Source organism: Phasianus colchicus, chromosome 24 (genome assembly GCF_987193195.1).
Source record: "Phasianus colchicus chromosome 24, bPhaCol1.hap1.1, whole genome shotgun sequence".
Taxonomy (NCBI): Eukaryota; Metazoa; Chordata; class Aves; order Galliformes; family Phasianidae; genus Phasianus; species Phasianus colchicus.
Window position 1 is genome coordinate 1488170 of NC_143459.1, and position 17458 is coordinate 1505627.

Genomic DNA, 17458 nt, shown 5'->3' on the forward strand with positions numbered 1-17458 from the left:
CCCCACCGACTCGCAGTGCTTTGTTGACAATTGCAAGCCTGACCCACTCTGCTCAGCCCTCCCCATCAGTGCAAGGGGCAAAGGCTCCAGTAAACACCAGAGGAAAGCAAAACGTGCTGATGGAAAATAATGAGAGCGATAAAACCAACACAACGGTGCCGAGATCCTGCCTGGCTCTCGACCAGGTGGAGTTTTGCAAAGAATCAATTTTAGATTAAAAAGGTCAATATAGCATGTCAGGCTGCTTCCCTAGAAGGCAAGGAGATAACTTCATTTGTGAGAGGGTGGGGAAGGGCTGAGCGTTTTGTCCCTTGCTCTGCTTTGCTACCCTCCATCCACACTGTGATCTTTTGCTTTGCTTTTATTTTATTTTATTTTTTTATTTTAATTTATTTTTTTTTTTCTTCTTGTGGAAAGAAAGAGAAGAGACGACGTGCAAACGACAGAGGAAATATTAGGAGGAAATAAAATCAGGGTCGCATTATTCATTCATGGAGACGGGAGGAAGCTGTGAAGATAAGTGCTTTGATGTACACCAGATGCATTGTTCGTGGAAAGCCATTCTTTTTCAATATTGCTGCCTTTTTCAAATGGAAATGTGGTGCGTGGGGGATGACAGCGTGTGCTCACTGCCCCTCATTAGGGGCACAGCATTCCTAAAGCTCGAGGCCCCATGGGGTGGGTGGATGGGTTGCAAGGAGGGATTGTAGAAATACCAAGAGGCTCTTGAAGGTCTCTTTCGAACTGGATTTATATGTGGGATGTGTTAGCCCGAAGGTCGGGTCAGTGGTTGGAGCTGATGATCTTAAAGGATTTTTTCCCACCTTGATGAATCTATGGTATGTTATCCAGTAGGTCAGGTTATTGGTTGGAGTTGATGATCTTGAAGGTCTTTCCCAACTTAGATGAACTGATAGGACAAGGTTTTAAGCTGAGACAGGGGAGGTTCAGGTTGGATATTAGGAGGAAGTTTTTCACACAGAGGTGGTGAGGCACTGGAACAGGTTGCCCAAGGAGGCTGTGGATGCCCCATCCCTGCAGGCATCCAAGGCCAGGCTGGATGTGGCTCTGGGCAGCCTGGTCTGCTGGTTGGTGACCCTGCACAGAGCAGGGGGTTTGGAACTGGGTGAGCACTGTGGGCCTTTTCAACCCAGGCCATTCTGTGATTCTATGATATGATTCTATGACAGTATGTGTTACCCAGTGGGTCCAGTTAATGGTTGGAGTGATGATGCTGAAGGTCTTTTCCAGCCCAGATGGATGGGTTACCCAATGCTTGGCTTCTGATGGCTACTCAAGCAGAAATTTTGCCTGCCATGCAGCCCAAGAAATTGGATGTCCCCCATGTCCCCTTGCTGTCCCCACAGCTCTCGGTGACATGGGAGCATCCCAGGACCACAAGGCATCAGGAAGGTCATCTTACAGCACGGCCTGGCCAAGCTCTGCATCCCCAAGGCATGGGGAGCCAGCTGGGATCACTCCCTTGGCTGCACAAAGTCTCCTTTGACATCTCTCTGGCCAGCAAAGAAATTCTGGGGGAAAAAGCACCAAATCTGTGCCAGGGGCTGAGGTGTCCCCCTGGGCACCAGCCAAAGCTTGGGGACATCCCCAGAGGGGATGTGGCAGCCCCAAGGAACTTGCTGCTGAGCTGCAGTCCTGTAAGCATCCTTTAGGATCCTGGGCAGTAATTGATGGCACCAAGCAGCCCGCTGGAACAAGACGGAATGATCGTTTTGGTGTGTTTATTGGCCAACAAATCTTTGAAGGGGATCCATCTATCTGTGTTACAGTGACAGGGAGAAGATATTTATTCCCATCCATTATGCAAATCAGAGCAGAGTAAACACATGCAAATCTCTGTGCCGCTGCCATACAGGCACAGGTCTGATGCAATGAAACCCTGTGGGTGACTGGGGCTCCCACATGCATCCCCTTGCTTGGTGCTCTCAGCAGTATTGATCCAGTGAGGTAGCAGTGGAGCTCCCCAAAAAACACAGTGTAGTGCCTTCAGTGGGGAATGGCTTTGTACTTTGCACTCTGCTCAGTCTGAATCCCCCCTGCAGGCTGACAGGCATGACACACATGTGCCAGGGCTGAAGTTCTCCTGGATCCATGCTAAGGAGCCCCTAATTAACAAGAGGTCAGAGTGGCAGAGCAGCCCTGCAGGTGGAAGAGAGAAGGTGGATCCCATTGCAGCCCATTATCATGTGATGGGTGCCAGCCAGGTGCTGGGAGCAGAGGTGCTCCAGTCCCAGGATTAGGGATGCTCCAACCATGGGAGCAGAGATATTCCAGCACTGGGATCAAGGATGTCCCAGCCCTGGGAGCAGGGATGCTCCAGCCCTGAGGTTAAGGATGCTCCAGGCCTGGGATCAGAGCTGTCCCAGCACTGGGATCAGGGACGCTGCCTGTGATGGGCAGCCCAAACCTGAGCACCAAGCTCAGGATGCCAGACAGCAGCCTGGAGATAGCACCTCCAGCACAGGTGGAGGCAGAGCAGCTGACCTGGACCCCAACCATCCATCCCCTCATTTCAGCCATCCCCAAATCACAGTGGCTCAAACCCCTAAGGGACACCTGGCACCAAACACCCTGCATCCCACCTGCCCATGCAGGGCGAAGGGAAGAGATGGAGCAAAGCCAGCACACAGGGCACCACCACCTCCCCAGCCTCCTCCAGGGGCACACACACATCTATTTAACCACTGTGTCCCCAGTTTTAACATAATTAGCCGTCAGCCTGCCAGTCAACGTCAGCTCCTGCAGATCACCATTAATGGATCGCTGTTCAGCCAGCTGTTATTGAATCGATATAGAAATTAAAATGCATTCTTTCCATTCTTTCTCAGCTGTCATCTTATCTCAGTGTCTAGCTAAAAGCACGGCAGATTACAGAATCCATCATCATTTAGCCTTTGTAGCTTGCAAAATTCATAATTAACAAAAAAATTCTATTCAGTTTCTCGTGTAATTTAATTAGTTTTCTATTAAATAGAGACTAAATATCATCTAATCCCCCAGCAGAGCAAATAATTGTTTTCTATTCTTTTAGAAACTATCGCTACCAAAATTCATTAGGAGCAGCAATGGGAAAAGGTGTGCAAGGGGTTGGAGGAGGGATGGGGGGAAACCAGTGGGGCAGGTGGGGATGGAGCAGGGCTGGGCTGCCTACGCTGTGCCCTGCAGGATCCCACCTTGTGCCCCATGCCTCCATCCAGGTGGCTCTGTGCTCCAAAGGGTGACATGGCATAAGGGTCCAGGACCGGAGTGGGGACAGCCATGCAGTGCTGTGGGGCTCACAGCCGTTTATCTGGATCATGGGACAGATTTAATTTATAGTGGAAATCTCTCAAGCAAAGACGTCCCTTGGAGGAATAAACCTGTTTAAGAAAACAATTTTCTCCGTGCTCGGATTATGCCTTTAATGGCTTGCTGCTGTGTGCCCTGGAGCTCACACTGCTCCAGTGAACAGAAAATGTCTGTAAGCATTTGTATGCATGCATGTGTGCATACATGCATGTGCATGTCTACATATATGTGTGTGCATGTGTGGACACGCAGTATGTGCATGGATGCATGCATGCTGCACGTGCAAGGGCTCAGCTTGGCAGCAAGCCCCTGCACAAAGGATTTCCTATGGCTGTACCCCAGCCCACCTCCAGGGTGCCCCCACGGCCAGCACTGAGCCTGGGGGGCTGAACCCCCGCGGAGGCAGTGTGGAGCTGTGGCTGTGCTCCTGCTGCAGGAATTTGGCTCTGCAGAGCGTGAAACTCACTCGGCTCCCAGTGCCCCCCGGGGGCTGTTAACTGCCAGGACCTGCGTTCGCTCACCACCCTTCCAACCCCCTGAGCAAATTAGATTAAATCCACAAATTGCAAGGACGGGGCCGGTCACAGCTCACTGAGCACGTGTCCCATTACCAGCAGGTGGGTGCTGCTCCTAAATCAGCTTCCAGCTCTCTCCAGGGATGCAGGAGAGAAGGGCGCTCACTGCTGCAGTCAGTTTGCTCGTGTTGGGGTGGCACTGCTGGGCTCTCCTGGTCTGTTTAGGGAGGAAATGCCCTGAAAGCAATGTGGCCCCATGGCAGGGCTTGCTCTCCTTGGGGTGGGGGGATTAGTGTTAATCCAGATCACTCTCCTGATCTGGGTCACAGCTGCATGGATGCCAGCACTGATGCACTGAGCTGCTGAGTATCCCATAGTCACAGCCATCAGCTGGGACTGGGCATCCCAGGGTGCTGCCAGACCCCAGGGTGCAGCATCACAGCCCACTTGTAAGGCACACCAGGCACGCTCACATCTCTGCTTTTTTCCTCTTTTCCTTTGTGCAGGAAAAGCCAGAGCCCTGGCTGCATCCTTCATCCTGAGGCCAAGGTAGGTTTAAGCCTGGCCATTCCCAGGTGACTGGGGGGTGCAGGAGGATGCCTCTCTACAGCTTCACCTCAGGTTCCTCCTTTGCTAACTAAGGAAAAAAAGCACCCTTTTTTCTTCCTTTAAACAAACACAAGTCAGGAAATCGAGCAGTTATTATCTTGTCACCACTAGCCAAACCCTCAGTCTCTTCCCTCAGACACTTGGACATACATTCAGATAAAACAAACCCTCAAGGATTATAATAGAGTCCACAAAGCACCATGTGCACGTGCCTGTCTGCTCCTGGCCAGGCAGCCCCATCCCAGGGCACAAGGCACAGGAGCTGGCCTGAGATCTGGCACTCCCAGCCGGGCCCCCTGCTCTCATTCACATGCATTCCAGGGCATGTTATTTAACACTCCGCAGAGTTAAAAATAAATCTTCCCCCTGCCTCCAGTTCTCTCTGCTTGGCTCTTCAGCTGGAGGGTGATTTGTTTGCATTTGGATGCATCCATTCACCACCATCTGGTGACAGGTCCTCCCCCGTCTGCACCACCCTCCTCCTCACCCCACCTGTCAGCCCCAGTCTCAGTGGGGTCCCAGTGCAGGGCAGGCTGCAGGCATGGGCAGCAACAGCTTTGCCAACACGGTGTCTTGGTGTGCAGCAGTGCCATGGGTCCAGCTCCACTGGGTTGCTATGGACTGGTCATACCTGCTGCTCCTGCTGGGAGTTGCAAGGAGCTGATCCTCACTGGATTTGAAGCTGGAGCTCTGCTCAGTGTAGACCTGGTGTTTGAATCCTTCAGCCCAGCTGTGGAGCTGGGCAGTGAATGAGGCAGTCACAGATGATGGTTTCCTGCATCCCTGAAATAAGGACACAGCACCAGGACAGGAACCATTGCAGGTGACAGTGACAAAGCAGCGTCACATACCCACCCTATGTCCACTCTGCCTCCTTGGGAAGGGCAGCCACACTTCTCACCCTCCTTTAAAGCTTCTCCATCCATTCCAGCCTCAAGTGCACTATCCTCTAGCTTTTCCCTTCTCTCCACAGTAAGAATAGGGGCAAGAAATGCAGTCAGAGGAACTTCTTCCCGTTGTACTGTGTGAATTGCAATAAATTTCCACCTCTTACATACCTCCTTATGGCTGCAGCAGAATCCTCCAGGTCAAACACACACGAAGACTGCACAGAACAGCCCTGGAGACATCCTGGAGGAGGATCACAGGTTCATCATCCCACCCAATGTGCAGCCCTCCTCCAGGACAGGACAGAGAGCCAGCGAGAGGTGAGCAACACCTGACACAGTCTGAGCTATGGCAGCAAAGGGGGAAAAAGGGGTGAAAAAGGAGAAAATGTCTGTTGGCAGGAAACTGGGGTGGACACGTTCAGAACAGAAACTTGTGGGGCACAGACCTGACCATGGAATGGTGGGGATAAGCCAGCAGGGAAGGAGCTTAAATTGCTGGAAGGGAAATTGTTTTCTCCTCTACCAAATCTTGATGCCCGCTGTGGTAGATATGCAATGTGCACCCAACCTGCCTGCCAACCTGCTACATCCCAGCCAGCCTGGTCAGCAACAGGGGATGTGCAACCAACCCAGCTCCTGCACTGCTGAGTCCTGAACTCATTCCTTTTACATTTATTTATAGCAGAAGGCTGACTCTACTCAAAACAAGAAAATAGAATTCAGCAGTAGCCTGACAATTATTTCCAGTGTGGTCATTTTTATTGCCATGAATAAAAAATAAAGCTGCTCTTCTGAAGTTCAAGTATACGTTTTCCCTGGGTTATATATGAGTGAGGGCTTTGATTTAGTATTGTACAGTAGAAAAGTAAAGCAGAACAATAAATTCCATCCACACAGTTCTTGTAAAAAGGTGTCTATTTCAGTTTGACCATATAAAAACAACCAAGAGAAACCGGACAGGGAATATACAAGCCACAAACAGAATTTAAACAAATTATACAAATTTCAAGTGATCTGGGTAAGGGTTTAGCAGCCCGTTGTACAGCCAAATTCAAAACCAATTCAATTCTAAGTTTTTCCTTCTTCCTCAAAAGGGGAAAAAACCCCAGCTGTACAGCAGGGCCATGCAGACACTGCAGCCTGTGATGTCTCATCAAGCTGCTTCAATGTTTTCCCATTACCACGAGTGTGAGGGGGCTGGCACCAGCAAGAAGCAAGTCAATACTACTTCTGTAAACCAGAGACTTCAAGGGCACGATTCACAGCATCTTCTCAGCTTCACTGGATCTCCCCCATATACAGCCTCTTGTCACTGGATGCAGAGAGTACTGTGGGAGAGAGGAATACAAAAATCAGTTTGAAACCTCTGCTGATGACACACTGTGGATTTAGCTGCTGGCTGTAAGTTATCTATAAAGCCAGATCTCATCTGCTCCTCAAAAATGCTTCATGGGATTACCACTGACATTTCAGCACATGCAGCACAGCAGTAAGCATGTGCAGTTCTGGCTGCCATTCCCCTGTCCCAAGACAGACATAAAGGCATGCTGCCTGTAATGTCTGAGCATTAAAACACTAAAGAGAGACACATAAACACGCTGGTAATGCTCTCAAATATCCTGCAATGTTATTTTGCTTGCAAGGAGCATTCAGATTGTGAATCAGGCACGGCCACTGGGACCACGTGCCACTAGAGGGCAGAGGCTGGCTGGAAAAGCCTGGCCACATTGCTGTCATCAGAACAGAGGCAAAATGCAGCTGTGCTCAGCTGGAACATCCCTAATGCAGAGGGGCTAAAAGGCTGCTGAGTGCATTCAAAGCCAAGTGTTAAGGTGATGAAAACTCCATCACAGCTCTCTTCTCGACCCTGGCAACTATTTCATTCGAGTCTATGAGAGATGTGTGGGGGGGTTCTGCATGAAGCTTGCAGACCAATGTCTGTCATCTTGCTCGGTGTGCCCTCCCATCCAGACACATAATGTGAGATGGGTGGAGTGAGTTACAAGATTAACGTTCCCAGATGTTAATAGGAATCAACTGCAGGACTCGCATGCCATGACTGGATAGGTTTTTAATTTTTACTTTCAGATGAGTGATTGATTCACAAAGAGAAGCTCAGCAGAACACAATTACAAACAATCCGCTCCAAAGCAGAAAGATGGTTCTGCTCTTCCAGCACAGCCTCTGATCTGAAGACAGAGCAATGAATAACCAAGGAACAAACCCATAATTCACTGCCCTGAATCCCCACCCCCAGGCTGCTGCAGACTGTCATGCTCAGCACCACTGAGCTCTCAGCTTCCCTTTGGGGTTGACTTGTGTCAGTTTTTGGATGAAGCAGTGTGATGACCTGGCTGATGGTGTGAGTGTTTCCATAGAAACAAACAGTGCCCCGTGGTCCTCCTTGGGCCACAAACAGTGCTAACAAACCAACACCAAGTCTGGTCTCAGCTATGGCACTGTAGCTGTTCTGAGAAAGCCACCAGGAGCATTTTCTCACCCACCAATGATATGCAGTGCCACACCTTCGCCCTGGAGCAGAACACCTCTGGGATGATGACAGAAAACTCTGCACAAAGAGCCTCATTTGTCCCCTGTAGCTTTTGGGAAAGGTAGAGGCCCTGTGCTGGAGACATGCCACCAGGCTTCTCTAACTGTTATCATGTGGTCAGCAAATACATGGTTATACCAAACCCAAGTATCAAAAATCTTTTTCCATGGCCTCTGGGAAGAAGCAGTAGCTCACAGCCACCTGCAGCTCATGGCCAGACCCCCACAGCACTGCTGGTCACCCAGGCCCACAAGCAGAGCCCCACTGCTCAGCCCAGGGCTTGGCTCCAGGCTGCAGTGGACTTCTTCCCCCCAGTTCTTCCATACTTGGGGTCTGGGCCACCAACACTATTTGTGCCATTTTATGGAAGACCAGCATACAGCCAGCTCTGAATTTATTTCCCCAGCTGACCTGATTTGGGGAGGACTTACTAATAGGTTCCTCTGGATGGAAAGCCAGCTCATTCACCGACCCTGCGTGGCCTGGCAGCTTGTACAAAATCCTCCTGGATGTGGTGTCCCACACATAGACAAACCTACAAGACAGTCATTATGAGAGCAAGCATTTGTAAAGGGAGAGCAGCCGCCTCCCACACCAACGGCTGCTTCCTGCAACGGTTCACCACCCAGGCTGTAATAACCACAGCTGTTAGCATGGATAAACAAGGAGCCTGTCAGGAGCAAAACGCTGCACTGCTGAATTAGAAGGAGCAAAGGTCTGAGCAGGTAGGAGCTGACGTGCCAGCTCTGTGTTAAAAGCCTCTCTGCTGTCTCAGCACTGCAGCACTGAAATTGATGAGGCCACGGAGACCCTCAGCACAACAGCAACACAGTGGGCTCAGAGACACAAGGAGCATCAGAATGACTCTTCCTCTTGCAAATACCTCCCTGCAAGCAACCATAGGGACTCTCAGTTCAGGCTGGCAGGCAAGCAGTAAGGAGGAGTCTGGGTGTTTCCCCCCAGTCCCTGCCATAGCACAATCCCTCCCAGTCAACAACCTTTATATATGGATTTCTTCCTGCGGCGCCATTAAAGTCATCATTCACTTGGCAGCATTTATTAGGGGGCTGATCAGATTGCATCCAGCCCTTTGATTAATCTCCTGCAGGTCGCCGTGCTGCACTGCTGCAGGTCCTGCCCGCGTGCCTCACCTTGGCTGAAGGACAGCACCAACAGCACTGCAAGTGCAGTGGGTCAGAAATAAACTGCTGGCACCAGGCAGCATTCAGACTATCCTTACAGTCTCCAAACGGGGGAGAAAAGGCACCTTTGTGCTGCAGAACACAGCCTGTCCCTACCATTTCCCTGCTGTCCATCACTATGCCAGGTCCACTGGGGAACAAAGTGATGCTCTGACCTCAGATATGGAGACCACAGCCAGGCAAAACGATGCTGCATCCCTGCTCGGCCTCCCTCCCAAACTTAACATGGAATGTCATTTGTTTCAAGGTTCAGAGATCTTCAGGAAAAAAAAATAAATCAGTGGCTTGGGAAAGCTGCCAGTTCTGCATTACGCTCCTACTGCCTTCTCGTTTTGCTCTTTAGATAAGTGAGTGGCATCTGAAATAAAATCTGTCAGGGGGCAGAAAAGGAAAATGGCAGAGCAGTAATTGGTGGAGTTCAGTGTGGAGAGCAGCTCTGCCACACACGTGCTTCAGAGACATCAGCATGGCTGCTCACAGGGGATGCTGCAGACGGTGAGGGCATGAGGGACAGCAGGCAAGAGGAGAACACATGTAAAAGTGACCTACAGTCACGTTCCTCCAAAGGAAAATTGCTGCAAATGTCACTATGCATCAGTACATCTCAGCTGCCTGAACTGAAACGTGCTTAGGATCAATGGCCCTTTTACATCCCTGCACATAACCCAGGCTCTGAATACCAAAGTGGGACCATTCCAGGCTTATGCAGTGCCACCAGCACTGAGTGCCACCACTCCAACTGTTCTTTCTCTTTGACAGTGCTTTGCAAACTTCATGAAGACCAATGGTTGTTTTTACAATTAGGCCTCTAATTGTAAAAACTTCTGTTTCTTAGTTGAAACAGAAAAATTTCTGTTTCTTGGTTGAAATAGAAATTAACTTTTTTTCTACCCCCAAAAAGCACTGAATCTTTTGTGACCCTTGTTGGCTAAGCAGAGAGGACACTGAATACCAACAGAGACTTTTTCAGAGGCACTCATTTTCAGGCTGGTGTTATTCTTTATACTATTTTCTTATTGGGAAAAAAAAATGGAGCATCCCACTTGAGTCATGAATATCATTTAAAGCAGCATTTCTTCAAGCACAGCTATTATCCAGCAGGCAAGAATCATATCAGGCACTTTCTGCTGTATTCTGCTGTAATGTTTTTTCGCTGGTATGGCAAAGCAGGAAAGCATTAAGCAGCTGATTTTACAATAACCCTTCTGAAAGGCTCACAGTGAAAAAAAAAAAAAAATCAGAATTGTCACACATACTCCACATAATACAGAGCAATACAGTAACCACTGGGGAATTATCTTTTATGCAGACAAATGGAAATTTTTAATCTTGCTTTGCTTTCCCAGCAGATGCTCCTCCTCAAAAAAATAATTAAAAAAAAAAAAAAAAAACAACTTAAAAACTCAGAGATAGCAGAAAGATCTGAGTGGCCTCAACTAACCTGCCCCAGGACCTGGCTGCGTGCTCTTCATCACGAATTTCACAGCAAAGTTGCTGTCAAACCACAGAGCTACATCAGCATCTGCAGAACTAACCTAATGGCCTAATATTTCAAGCCCCACTTCACGGTGTCAGGCTGCCCACACTGGGACTGGCCATGAAGGAACAGGTATTCATCACTACGTGCACTGCTGCTGCAGCCCAGTGGGACTGGAAAGAAGGGTCATGTCTCAGCTGTGACAGCTGGCCCCACTATATCTGCACAGTAAGAGCTAAAGCTCTCCCTATCGTCTATCAGAAACTCATTAATTTGCTGATTACTGCTGTTCCATGCCTTGGACTCTGGCCTGCAGGAATTCCTGTCTCCGTGTTACTGAGAGTGCACCTGGATCTGCTCCAGCAGGTTGGTATCCTTCATGGCGACCTTCAGTGTCTGGCAGGGACCCTCTGCTGCCCTCCTCCCTCTGCCCAGTTTACCCTTTGGTTACCCCAGTCTACAGAATCTCTCATTTAAATAAGTCAGATACGTGCTAATTTAGTCAGAACTTAATTTCCTCACACCTGTTAATTTAAGTAAGGATCACAAACGATCCTCGGAACAGCACTGGTACTACCTGGTAGCTTTGACTGATACTTGTGGTCATTAACAACACAAATCCAGCACTCTGCAGCAATCTGCCAGAATCTCTGCCTTTAGAAAAGTCTCACAAGAGTCTGCTGCTATGACTGCAAGAGACCTCGCGTGCTGCCAGCTACGCTCCTGTCATCTGCTTGTCCATCTGTTGGATGCAATGACTGAACACAAGCAGAAATGGAGCTCTCTAGAAGGTTTCTGACAACAGTAATAAGGATTTTACAACCACATAGTGCTTTTCCACTGATGCAAAGGCAATATGAACACATCGCTGCTATCATTGCTGCAGACAATGCTCACAGATTACCACAGGGGGTTGTTTGGGTCTTCACGCCTCCATGCACAACTCTGGCTCTTCATATTAATTTTAGAGACGATCCAGCTCATTTCAGGAGTGATTGCAAATATAGTTTGGGATTGACAGTAACACAGAAACACAGTGATAACTCACCTGTCAGCAGATCCCCCTGCTATCTTACTCCCATCTGGAGACCAGGAGCACCTCAAAAGATTCTAAAACAACAACAAAAAAAACAGGCACAGCTCAATTTCCAAAGAAGATTTAGCTTTTCCCTTCCACTTCAAGTAAAATCACCATGAGACTTTAAATATCACGAGCACTACTTTAATGATCCCTCTTCAAAAGATGAGAAAGTAATTACAGATTTTATTTTATTGCTGGAAACATCCGTCGCCTTGCTACTTTACACAACGTAGATAGTAGAAAATACTTAATTTACAGCTAATTATAGCCAAACTGAGCAAAGAAATTTTGTTACTACAGCTTTAATTGGAATCTCACTTTGTGCATTAATCTTCCTTCGAGTCCTTATTAAAGCCTCACTGGTTTAAACTTGAACTTAAAAAACAATTTACAAAAAAGTTAATAGACAGCTGCAGTGTTGTATAAACAACAGTGTTTCAGTCTGTAATACACTCACCTTTTCAAAATTATGCACGTTCCCCTGGAAAATCTTTACACATCTCTCTTTTGGGGCAAACGGTCGCACATCCCAGATGCGAACTGCAACAGAGAGCACACAGTAATCAGCTGGAGATAGCAGAGGCATGGGGGCAAGATCAGCTGCTAATGATCAAAGATCTGGTCACATTCTTTGTTCTTTTCATGCCTATGTTTCCTCAGAAGCTAAGGGAAACCAACAGCTTTTCTGCTGCAGGAAGCTGTGATATGAAAGGTAAAATGCAGCAAATTATAATTACACTAAGACCACTGCCAACAGGAGGGGAAAAATCCAAAACTATTACACAAACTGTCTCCTTACATGAGCATTTGCTTTATTCTAATACACTTCATGATCATTCTTATAATCAGATCAGCTTCGCTGAGCACACATACGTGGGAGATGAGCAGTTTGGAAACAGCACTGTCATTCCCTGCTGCGGGGAAGCAGCCAAACCACTGACAAAAGCCAGACCAAGATTATGTTCAACTGCCTGTGCAAATAACTTGTGCCACAGCCCGTGTCCTCATCACCCTTTGGGAGACGTAACAAACCTTTCTTCTGCTCCCTCTCTGCAAAGGATGTGACTGTCACGGTTCTAACAAAAAGAACTGAAGTTTTCTCTGCAGACCCAGCCTGCATTCTGCCCATCCTTCCACCTGATTCTCCTGTGTTAGCACACTGACCAATTCCAGCTATTCCTTCTGAGATGCCACTCTTCAAAAGCAGGGGCTGACAGCTGTCTGCACACTGTGCTGTCACATTTGGTAGGATGTACCTGTGTTATCCATTGCGTTAGAGAGCAGGTAAGAGCCTTCTGAACTCAGACTGAGGCCTGTCACTGAGTCTGCATGTCCTCTCATGGTGTATGTGAGCTTGTTCTGGCGAAGGTCCCACACCTTTCAGACAGTAGACACAAAATTATGGCTTAGAAAGGACAGAAAAGACTGTCAGCAATGCTCTTTCCAAACCATTTCATGCAGGTACTGATCAGCCATCTGATGAAATCAGTTTTCAGTTTCAGTTGGGTGAGGTCTGAATGGCTAAAATATAAGGCTATAATGTTATGTATTGTCCTCTAAAGGGCAATTTTTTTTTTCTCTATTTCTTACCTAACACATCCAACCACATTAGTAGAAAACAGTTAAATTTCAGCAGCTTATGTATGCAGAATTCCCTTTCAATCTGGCCTAGCTCCCTCAGTTCCCGAATTCCACTGACCCATGGCACAGAGAAGCAGCTGTCCAATCTCCAAAATTTCACACTGTTCTTTCTCTGAGAGTTACTGCCATTCAGAGGGCAATCAGAACAGATATCATTTCAGTACTATACTTAATGGTGGCCCTCTGACAAATATGTGCTCTTCATGCCTAGGTAAGACTGGAGACTGGGGCTGAAGAGACAGTAAGAGTGACTGAACTGTGAAGCTATCAGGAGAATCTCAGCTACCAAATAAATGAAACACTGAGAGTGCTCTTAAATAAGAACTTTCCACAGTAGCAGGTGACAAAGTAAATTATCGAAGCAGAGGTCAGAGAATGTGGATGTGTCACCAAATTTTCTTTAGCCTACCTCATATATGGCTCTAGAGCCTCTGTGAGGGGAACCAGCTGCCAGAAGAGCTTGCATACCATATCACTGGCAGCGTGTGACAGCAGCACTAGGATGTGTGGCCAGTCACATGGCAGACAGCCCTGGAACAACTACCTCAGTTTGTTGGCCTTAGATCAAGAGAGAGGTTGGACACAGTGGATCAGTGCATTTCTTGTGACAGTAAAATTAACCAATAGTCTTCCACATTTGTCCTTGACCAATGAGGCATTTTGCATGCTGCTAAAGCAAATATTAATGGGATGGAAAAGGTGAGTCTGGTTGGAAAGAAACATGAGGACACAAGCGTCATACCTTAATATCATTGTCAATGCCTCCAGATATGATCTGATCACTGGTGTCATTGAAAGTTACAGCCAAGACCTGGTAAGTGTTCTGAAATGTCTGGACAGCAGCTTTTTTTCTGATATCCCACAGCTGAAAAGATATTGTGGTTGTAAAACTTACATGTAGGAAGTTGCACACATGCTTTCACAGAACCATAGAGTGCCCTGGGTTGAAAAAGACCACAATGATCATCCAGTTTCAACCCCCTGCTATGTGCAGGGTCACCAATCAGCAGACCAGGTTTCCCAGAGCCACATCCAGCCTGGCCTTGAATGCCTCCAGGAATGGGGCATCCACAGCCTCCTTGGGCAATCTGTTCCAGTGCCTCACCCTCTGAGTGAAAAGTCTCTCTCTGCTTTGCAGAGACTCAGACCAGTCTGCTAAAATCCACTCTTTCACACCTCAAAGGATTTTTACAAAAACCACAGTACAAGTCTGTTGTTGCTAAAACACAGAAATTTCCCGATTTTAAGGAAAAATAGGAGGGAGGAAGGCAGTTGAATAAAAGATTTCAGAAACTGCTTGCCTTCCACTTGTTTGATTAACACTACTTAGCAGAAGAAGTGCAATTAAGTAGATTAATTTTGTTAACAGTCATTCGAAAATTTACAGCAGGATCAACTGAATTTCTTTTCTGGAATCAAAGTTTGTTGATAAAAAAAAACTATGAGAGTTACTAAAAGGTGAATTCCACCAATTTAAATGGAAATGAACAGGTAACATTCTTGGAGATCCTATCTTATTTTCATTGTAGTCTCCATATACTGACCTTCACTGTCCCATCATCACTGCCTGTACAGACAAGTTGAGGTCCTCGTCTTGCTGGGTAGCAGGAGTTCACAAATGAGGTATGGCCCTTCAGCCTCTTCACTCTCTCTCCAGTCTCACTGTCCCACACAGCCACAGTCTTGTCTGTGGATGCTGAGAAGAGCATGCTGTGGAGAAGAACCACTGTGAGATTCTCAACACTGGAAGCATTTCTCCCATCCCACTTTCTTACTCTACAGACATGAGGTCACAGCTTGAAATATCAAGTGGGAGCCACTGAATCAGACATTCATTTTGGTTGAAAAGATCATGCCCTGTAACTTGTCACCTGAAAAAATGAGACCGACATCCTTCTTGCTCCAACCACCTTTCTTGCTACAGTTGCTGAAGGAAACTGAGTTGTTTTATCTGGAGGAAAAGGGGCTGGCAGGATATCTCATAGCTCTCTACAACTGCCCAGATCCTTTCCCACAGGACACCCTTCCAGCCACTCTACCTGAGCCTATACCATTGCATTGTTGTGACCCAAGTGCAGCACTCAGCTTTGTTGAATGTCATGTCACTGGACTCTGACCATCAACTCAGTCTACCCAGATCCATCTGCAACACTCCAGCCCAACTTGGTGTCACCTGCTAATTTCCTGATGGTGCACTGAAACTCTTCATCAGGACCTAATGAAGATCTGATAAAAACATTACATGAAACTGGCCCTGGTCCTGTTAAAAACTATGCCCAACGTGCAAAGACAAATGTGATGTTTCATAGCAGGCTGACAGACAGTAGATCAAATACAGAGGAGGTGCTTTCACCAAACCCCATTTCTATATAAAATTATAGAAAGGATTTCGGACTCCTCAGACACAGTCTGTGATGGAACTGGGAATTGGGGCTGTTTAGTCTAGGGAAAAGGAGGCTGAGGGGAGACCTTATTGCTCTCTTCCAATACCTGAAAGGTGCTCACAGTGAGAGCAGGGCTGGTCTTGTCTCACTGGTGACAAGACGAGGGATAATGGCCTCAAGTTGCGCCAGGGTAAGTTTAGGTTGGATATCATTACAGAAAGGGCTGTTAAGCACTGGAATAGGCTGCCCAGGGAGGTGGTTGAGTCAGCATCCCTGGATGTGTTTAAAAACCGTCTGGATATGGTGTTCAGGGACACGATTGAGTGGAGGGTTGTTAGTTAGGGTACTATGGTTAAGTTGTGGTTGGACTCAATGATCTTTAAGGTCTTTTCCAACCTGAGTGATTTTATGGTTCTCTGGGAAGAGAAAAAGGAAAGTCTAGCAACCTCCTGGTTCAGATGCAATGGTGGAAGAACCTTTTGAAATAAAAAAAAACACATACGTGTTCTCTTTCCCACCCCAAGCAACTAGCGTTTCCCACATCATCAGCATGAGCACTCAGATTTCTGAAGATTGAAACCAAAGGCACTTGTATGTCACAAGTGGCTCCACAGTCAACGCTCAGCCTCAAGCAGACACCACTCCTAATCTGGAAAAGTGTTGCAAGGGCCACTGGCTGAGCTGGAGCAATGAGGAGGTGCTGTGCAGGGCTCTGTCCAGCAGAAAACATCTCCCCCTTGAAACAGTGGGGATTGGGCAGGAATCTACCAGCATGGTCCTTACCTGCCATCCGTGTTATAGTGCAGCTCCATGACTGCCCCGCTGTGTCCCTTCAGGGTGGCGTAGTTATCACAGTCCCCATAGACATTCCATAGCACTAGAGAAACAGAAGAGAGGAAAGTGGACAACATATGAAAATACATCTAATTCAGATTGAGAAATCTGCAGCCTGGAAAAGAGAAGACTCTAGGGAGATGTGAGAGCAGCCTTCCCATATCTAAAGGGAGGCTATGAGAAAGAAGAGGCTGATGTTTCAGTTGGATCTCTTGTGATAGGACAATGGAAAGTGGAAGATTTTGATAAGTACAAATTATTTTTACACCAAAAGTAGTGAAGCCCGGCCCGCTACTCACGGATCAGCCTGTCAAAGCCGGCAGACGCCAGGGTGTTGCCGTTGGGGTGGAACTTGCAGCAGTACACCTCTCCCTCGTGCCCCGACAGCAACATGATGGGCGCCTGCAGCGAGGAGCAGCGCGGGGGGCCCTGCGGGAGGACACAGGGAGAGAAGTGAGGGGCAGCCGGAGCAGAGGGCACAAGGAAAAGGTCCTCTCCATTCCCGCCCCCCTCACAGCCCCTACCGATTGTAGCAGAGCACCGGCTGGGGGCTGCCCGCCACCCCCTCCGCCCCCTCCGCCAGCCGCCGGTGGGTCATGGCGGGGCCGCTTGGCCGCCGAGGGCACGAGGGGGAGATCGGGACCCGGCGTGGGGCCGGGGGCAGCGCCAGGCGCGGGGCCGGGGCCGGGACCGGGAGCTGGGCCGGGACCGGGGCCCGGGACGGGGCCGCCCGGGGCCTTTCGCTTCTGCTGCTCGATCATCGCCACGGGCCGCGCGCGCCCGCCCGGCTCCCCATTGGCCAACAGCACGGCCTTCTGCCGCGTTGATTGGAGGAGCTTTTCCGGATGACCCGCCCTCTTCCCGCTTTCCTTCCGTCGTGTAGAAAAGACGTATAGACGTCGCGTGAGAAATACGCGCTCTCCTCGTATGGATTGGCCGCGCTGACGCCGGAGAGGTCAAGGGGA

At 48.4% G+C, this 17458-nt stretch overlaps 1 protein-coding gene across 1 annotated transcript; it reads right to left on the bottom strand.

Annotated features, from left to right (window-relative positions):
• Positions 1-6069: 6069 nt before the first annotated feature.
• SNRNP40 (small nuclear ribonucleoprotein U5 subunit 40) lies at positions 6070-17284 on the bottom strand. Its single transcript, XM_031595092.2, has 10 exons — positions 17018-17284; positions 16793-16922; positions 16443-16536; positions 14820-14985; positions 14018-14140; positions 12891-13011; positions 12092-12174; positions 11602-11663; positions 8306-8409; positions 6070-6651 (listed from the first exon to the last, which is right to left on the bottom strand). The coding sequence occupies exons 1-10, from the start codon at positions 17252-17254 to the stop codon at positions 6602-6604; spliced, it is 1170 nt and encodes a 389-aa protein (XP_031450952.1). The 5' UTR covers positions 17255-17284; the 3' UTR covers positions 6070-6601.
• Positions 17285-17458: the final 174 nt, after the last annotated feature.

Bases quoted from the DNA above. Each gene is read 5' to 3' on its own strand.
- SNRNP40 (XM_031595092.2), bottom strand. From the start codon at position 17,254: ATGATCGAGCAGCAGAAGCGAAAGGCCCCGGGCGGCCCCGTCCCGGGC. The intron at 16,537-16,792 runs GTGAGTAGCGGG...CTGTTTCTCTAG, and splicing joins CGGCTTTGACAGGCTGATCC to TGCTATGGAATGTCTATGGG. The intron at 12,175-12,890 runs GTACATCCTACC...TCTCTGTTGCAG, and splicing joins TAACGCAATGGATAACACAG to TTCGCATCTGGGATGTGCGA.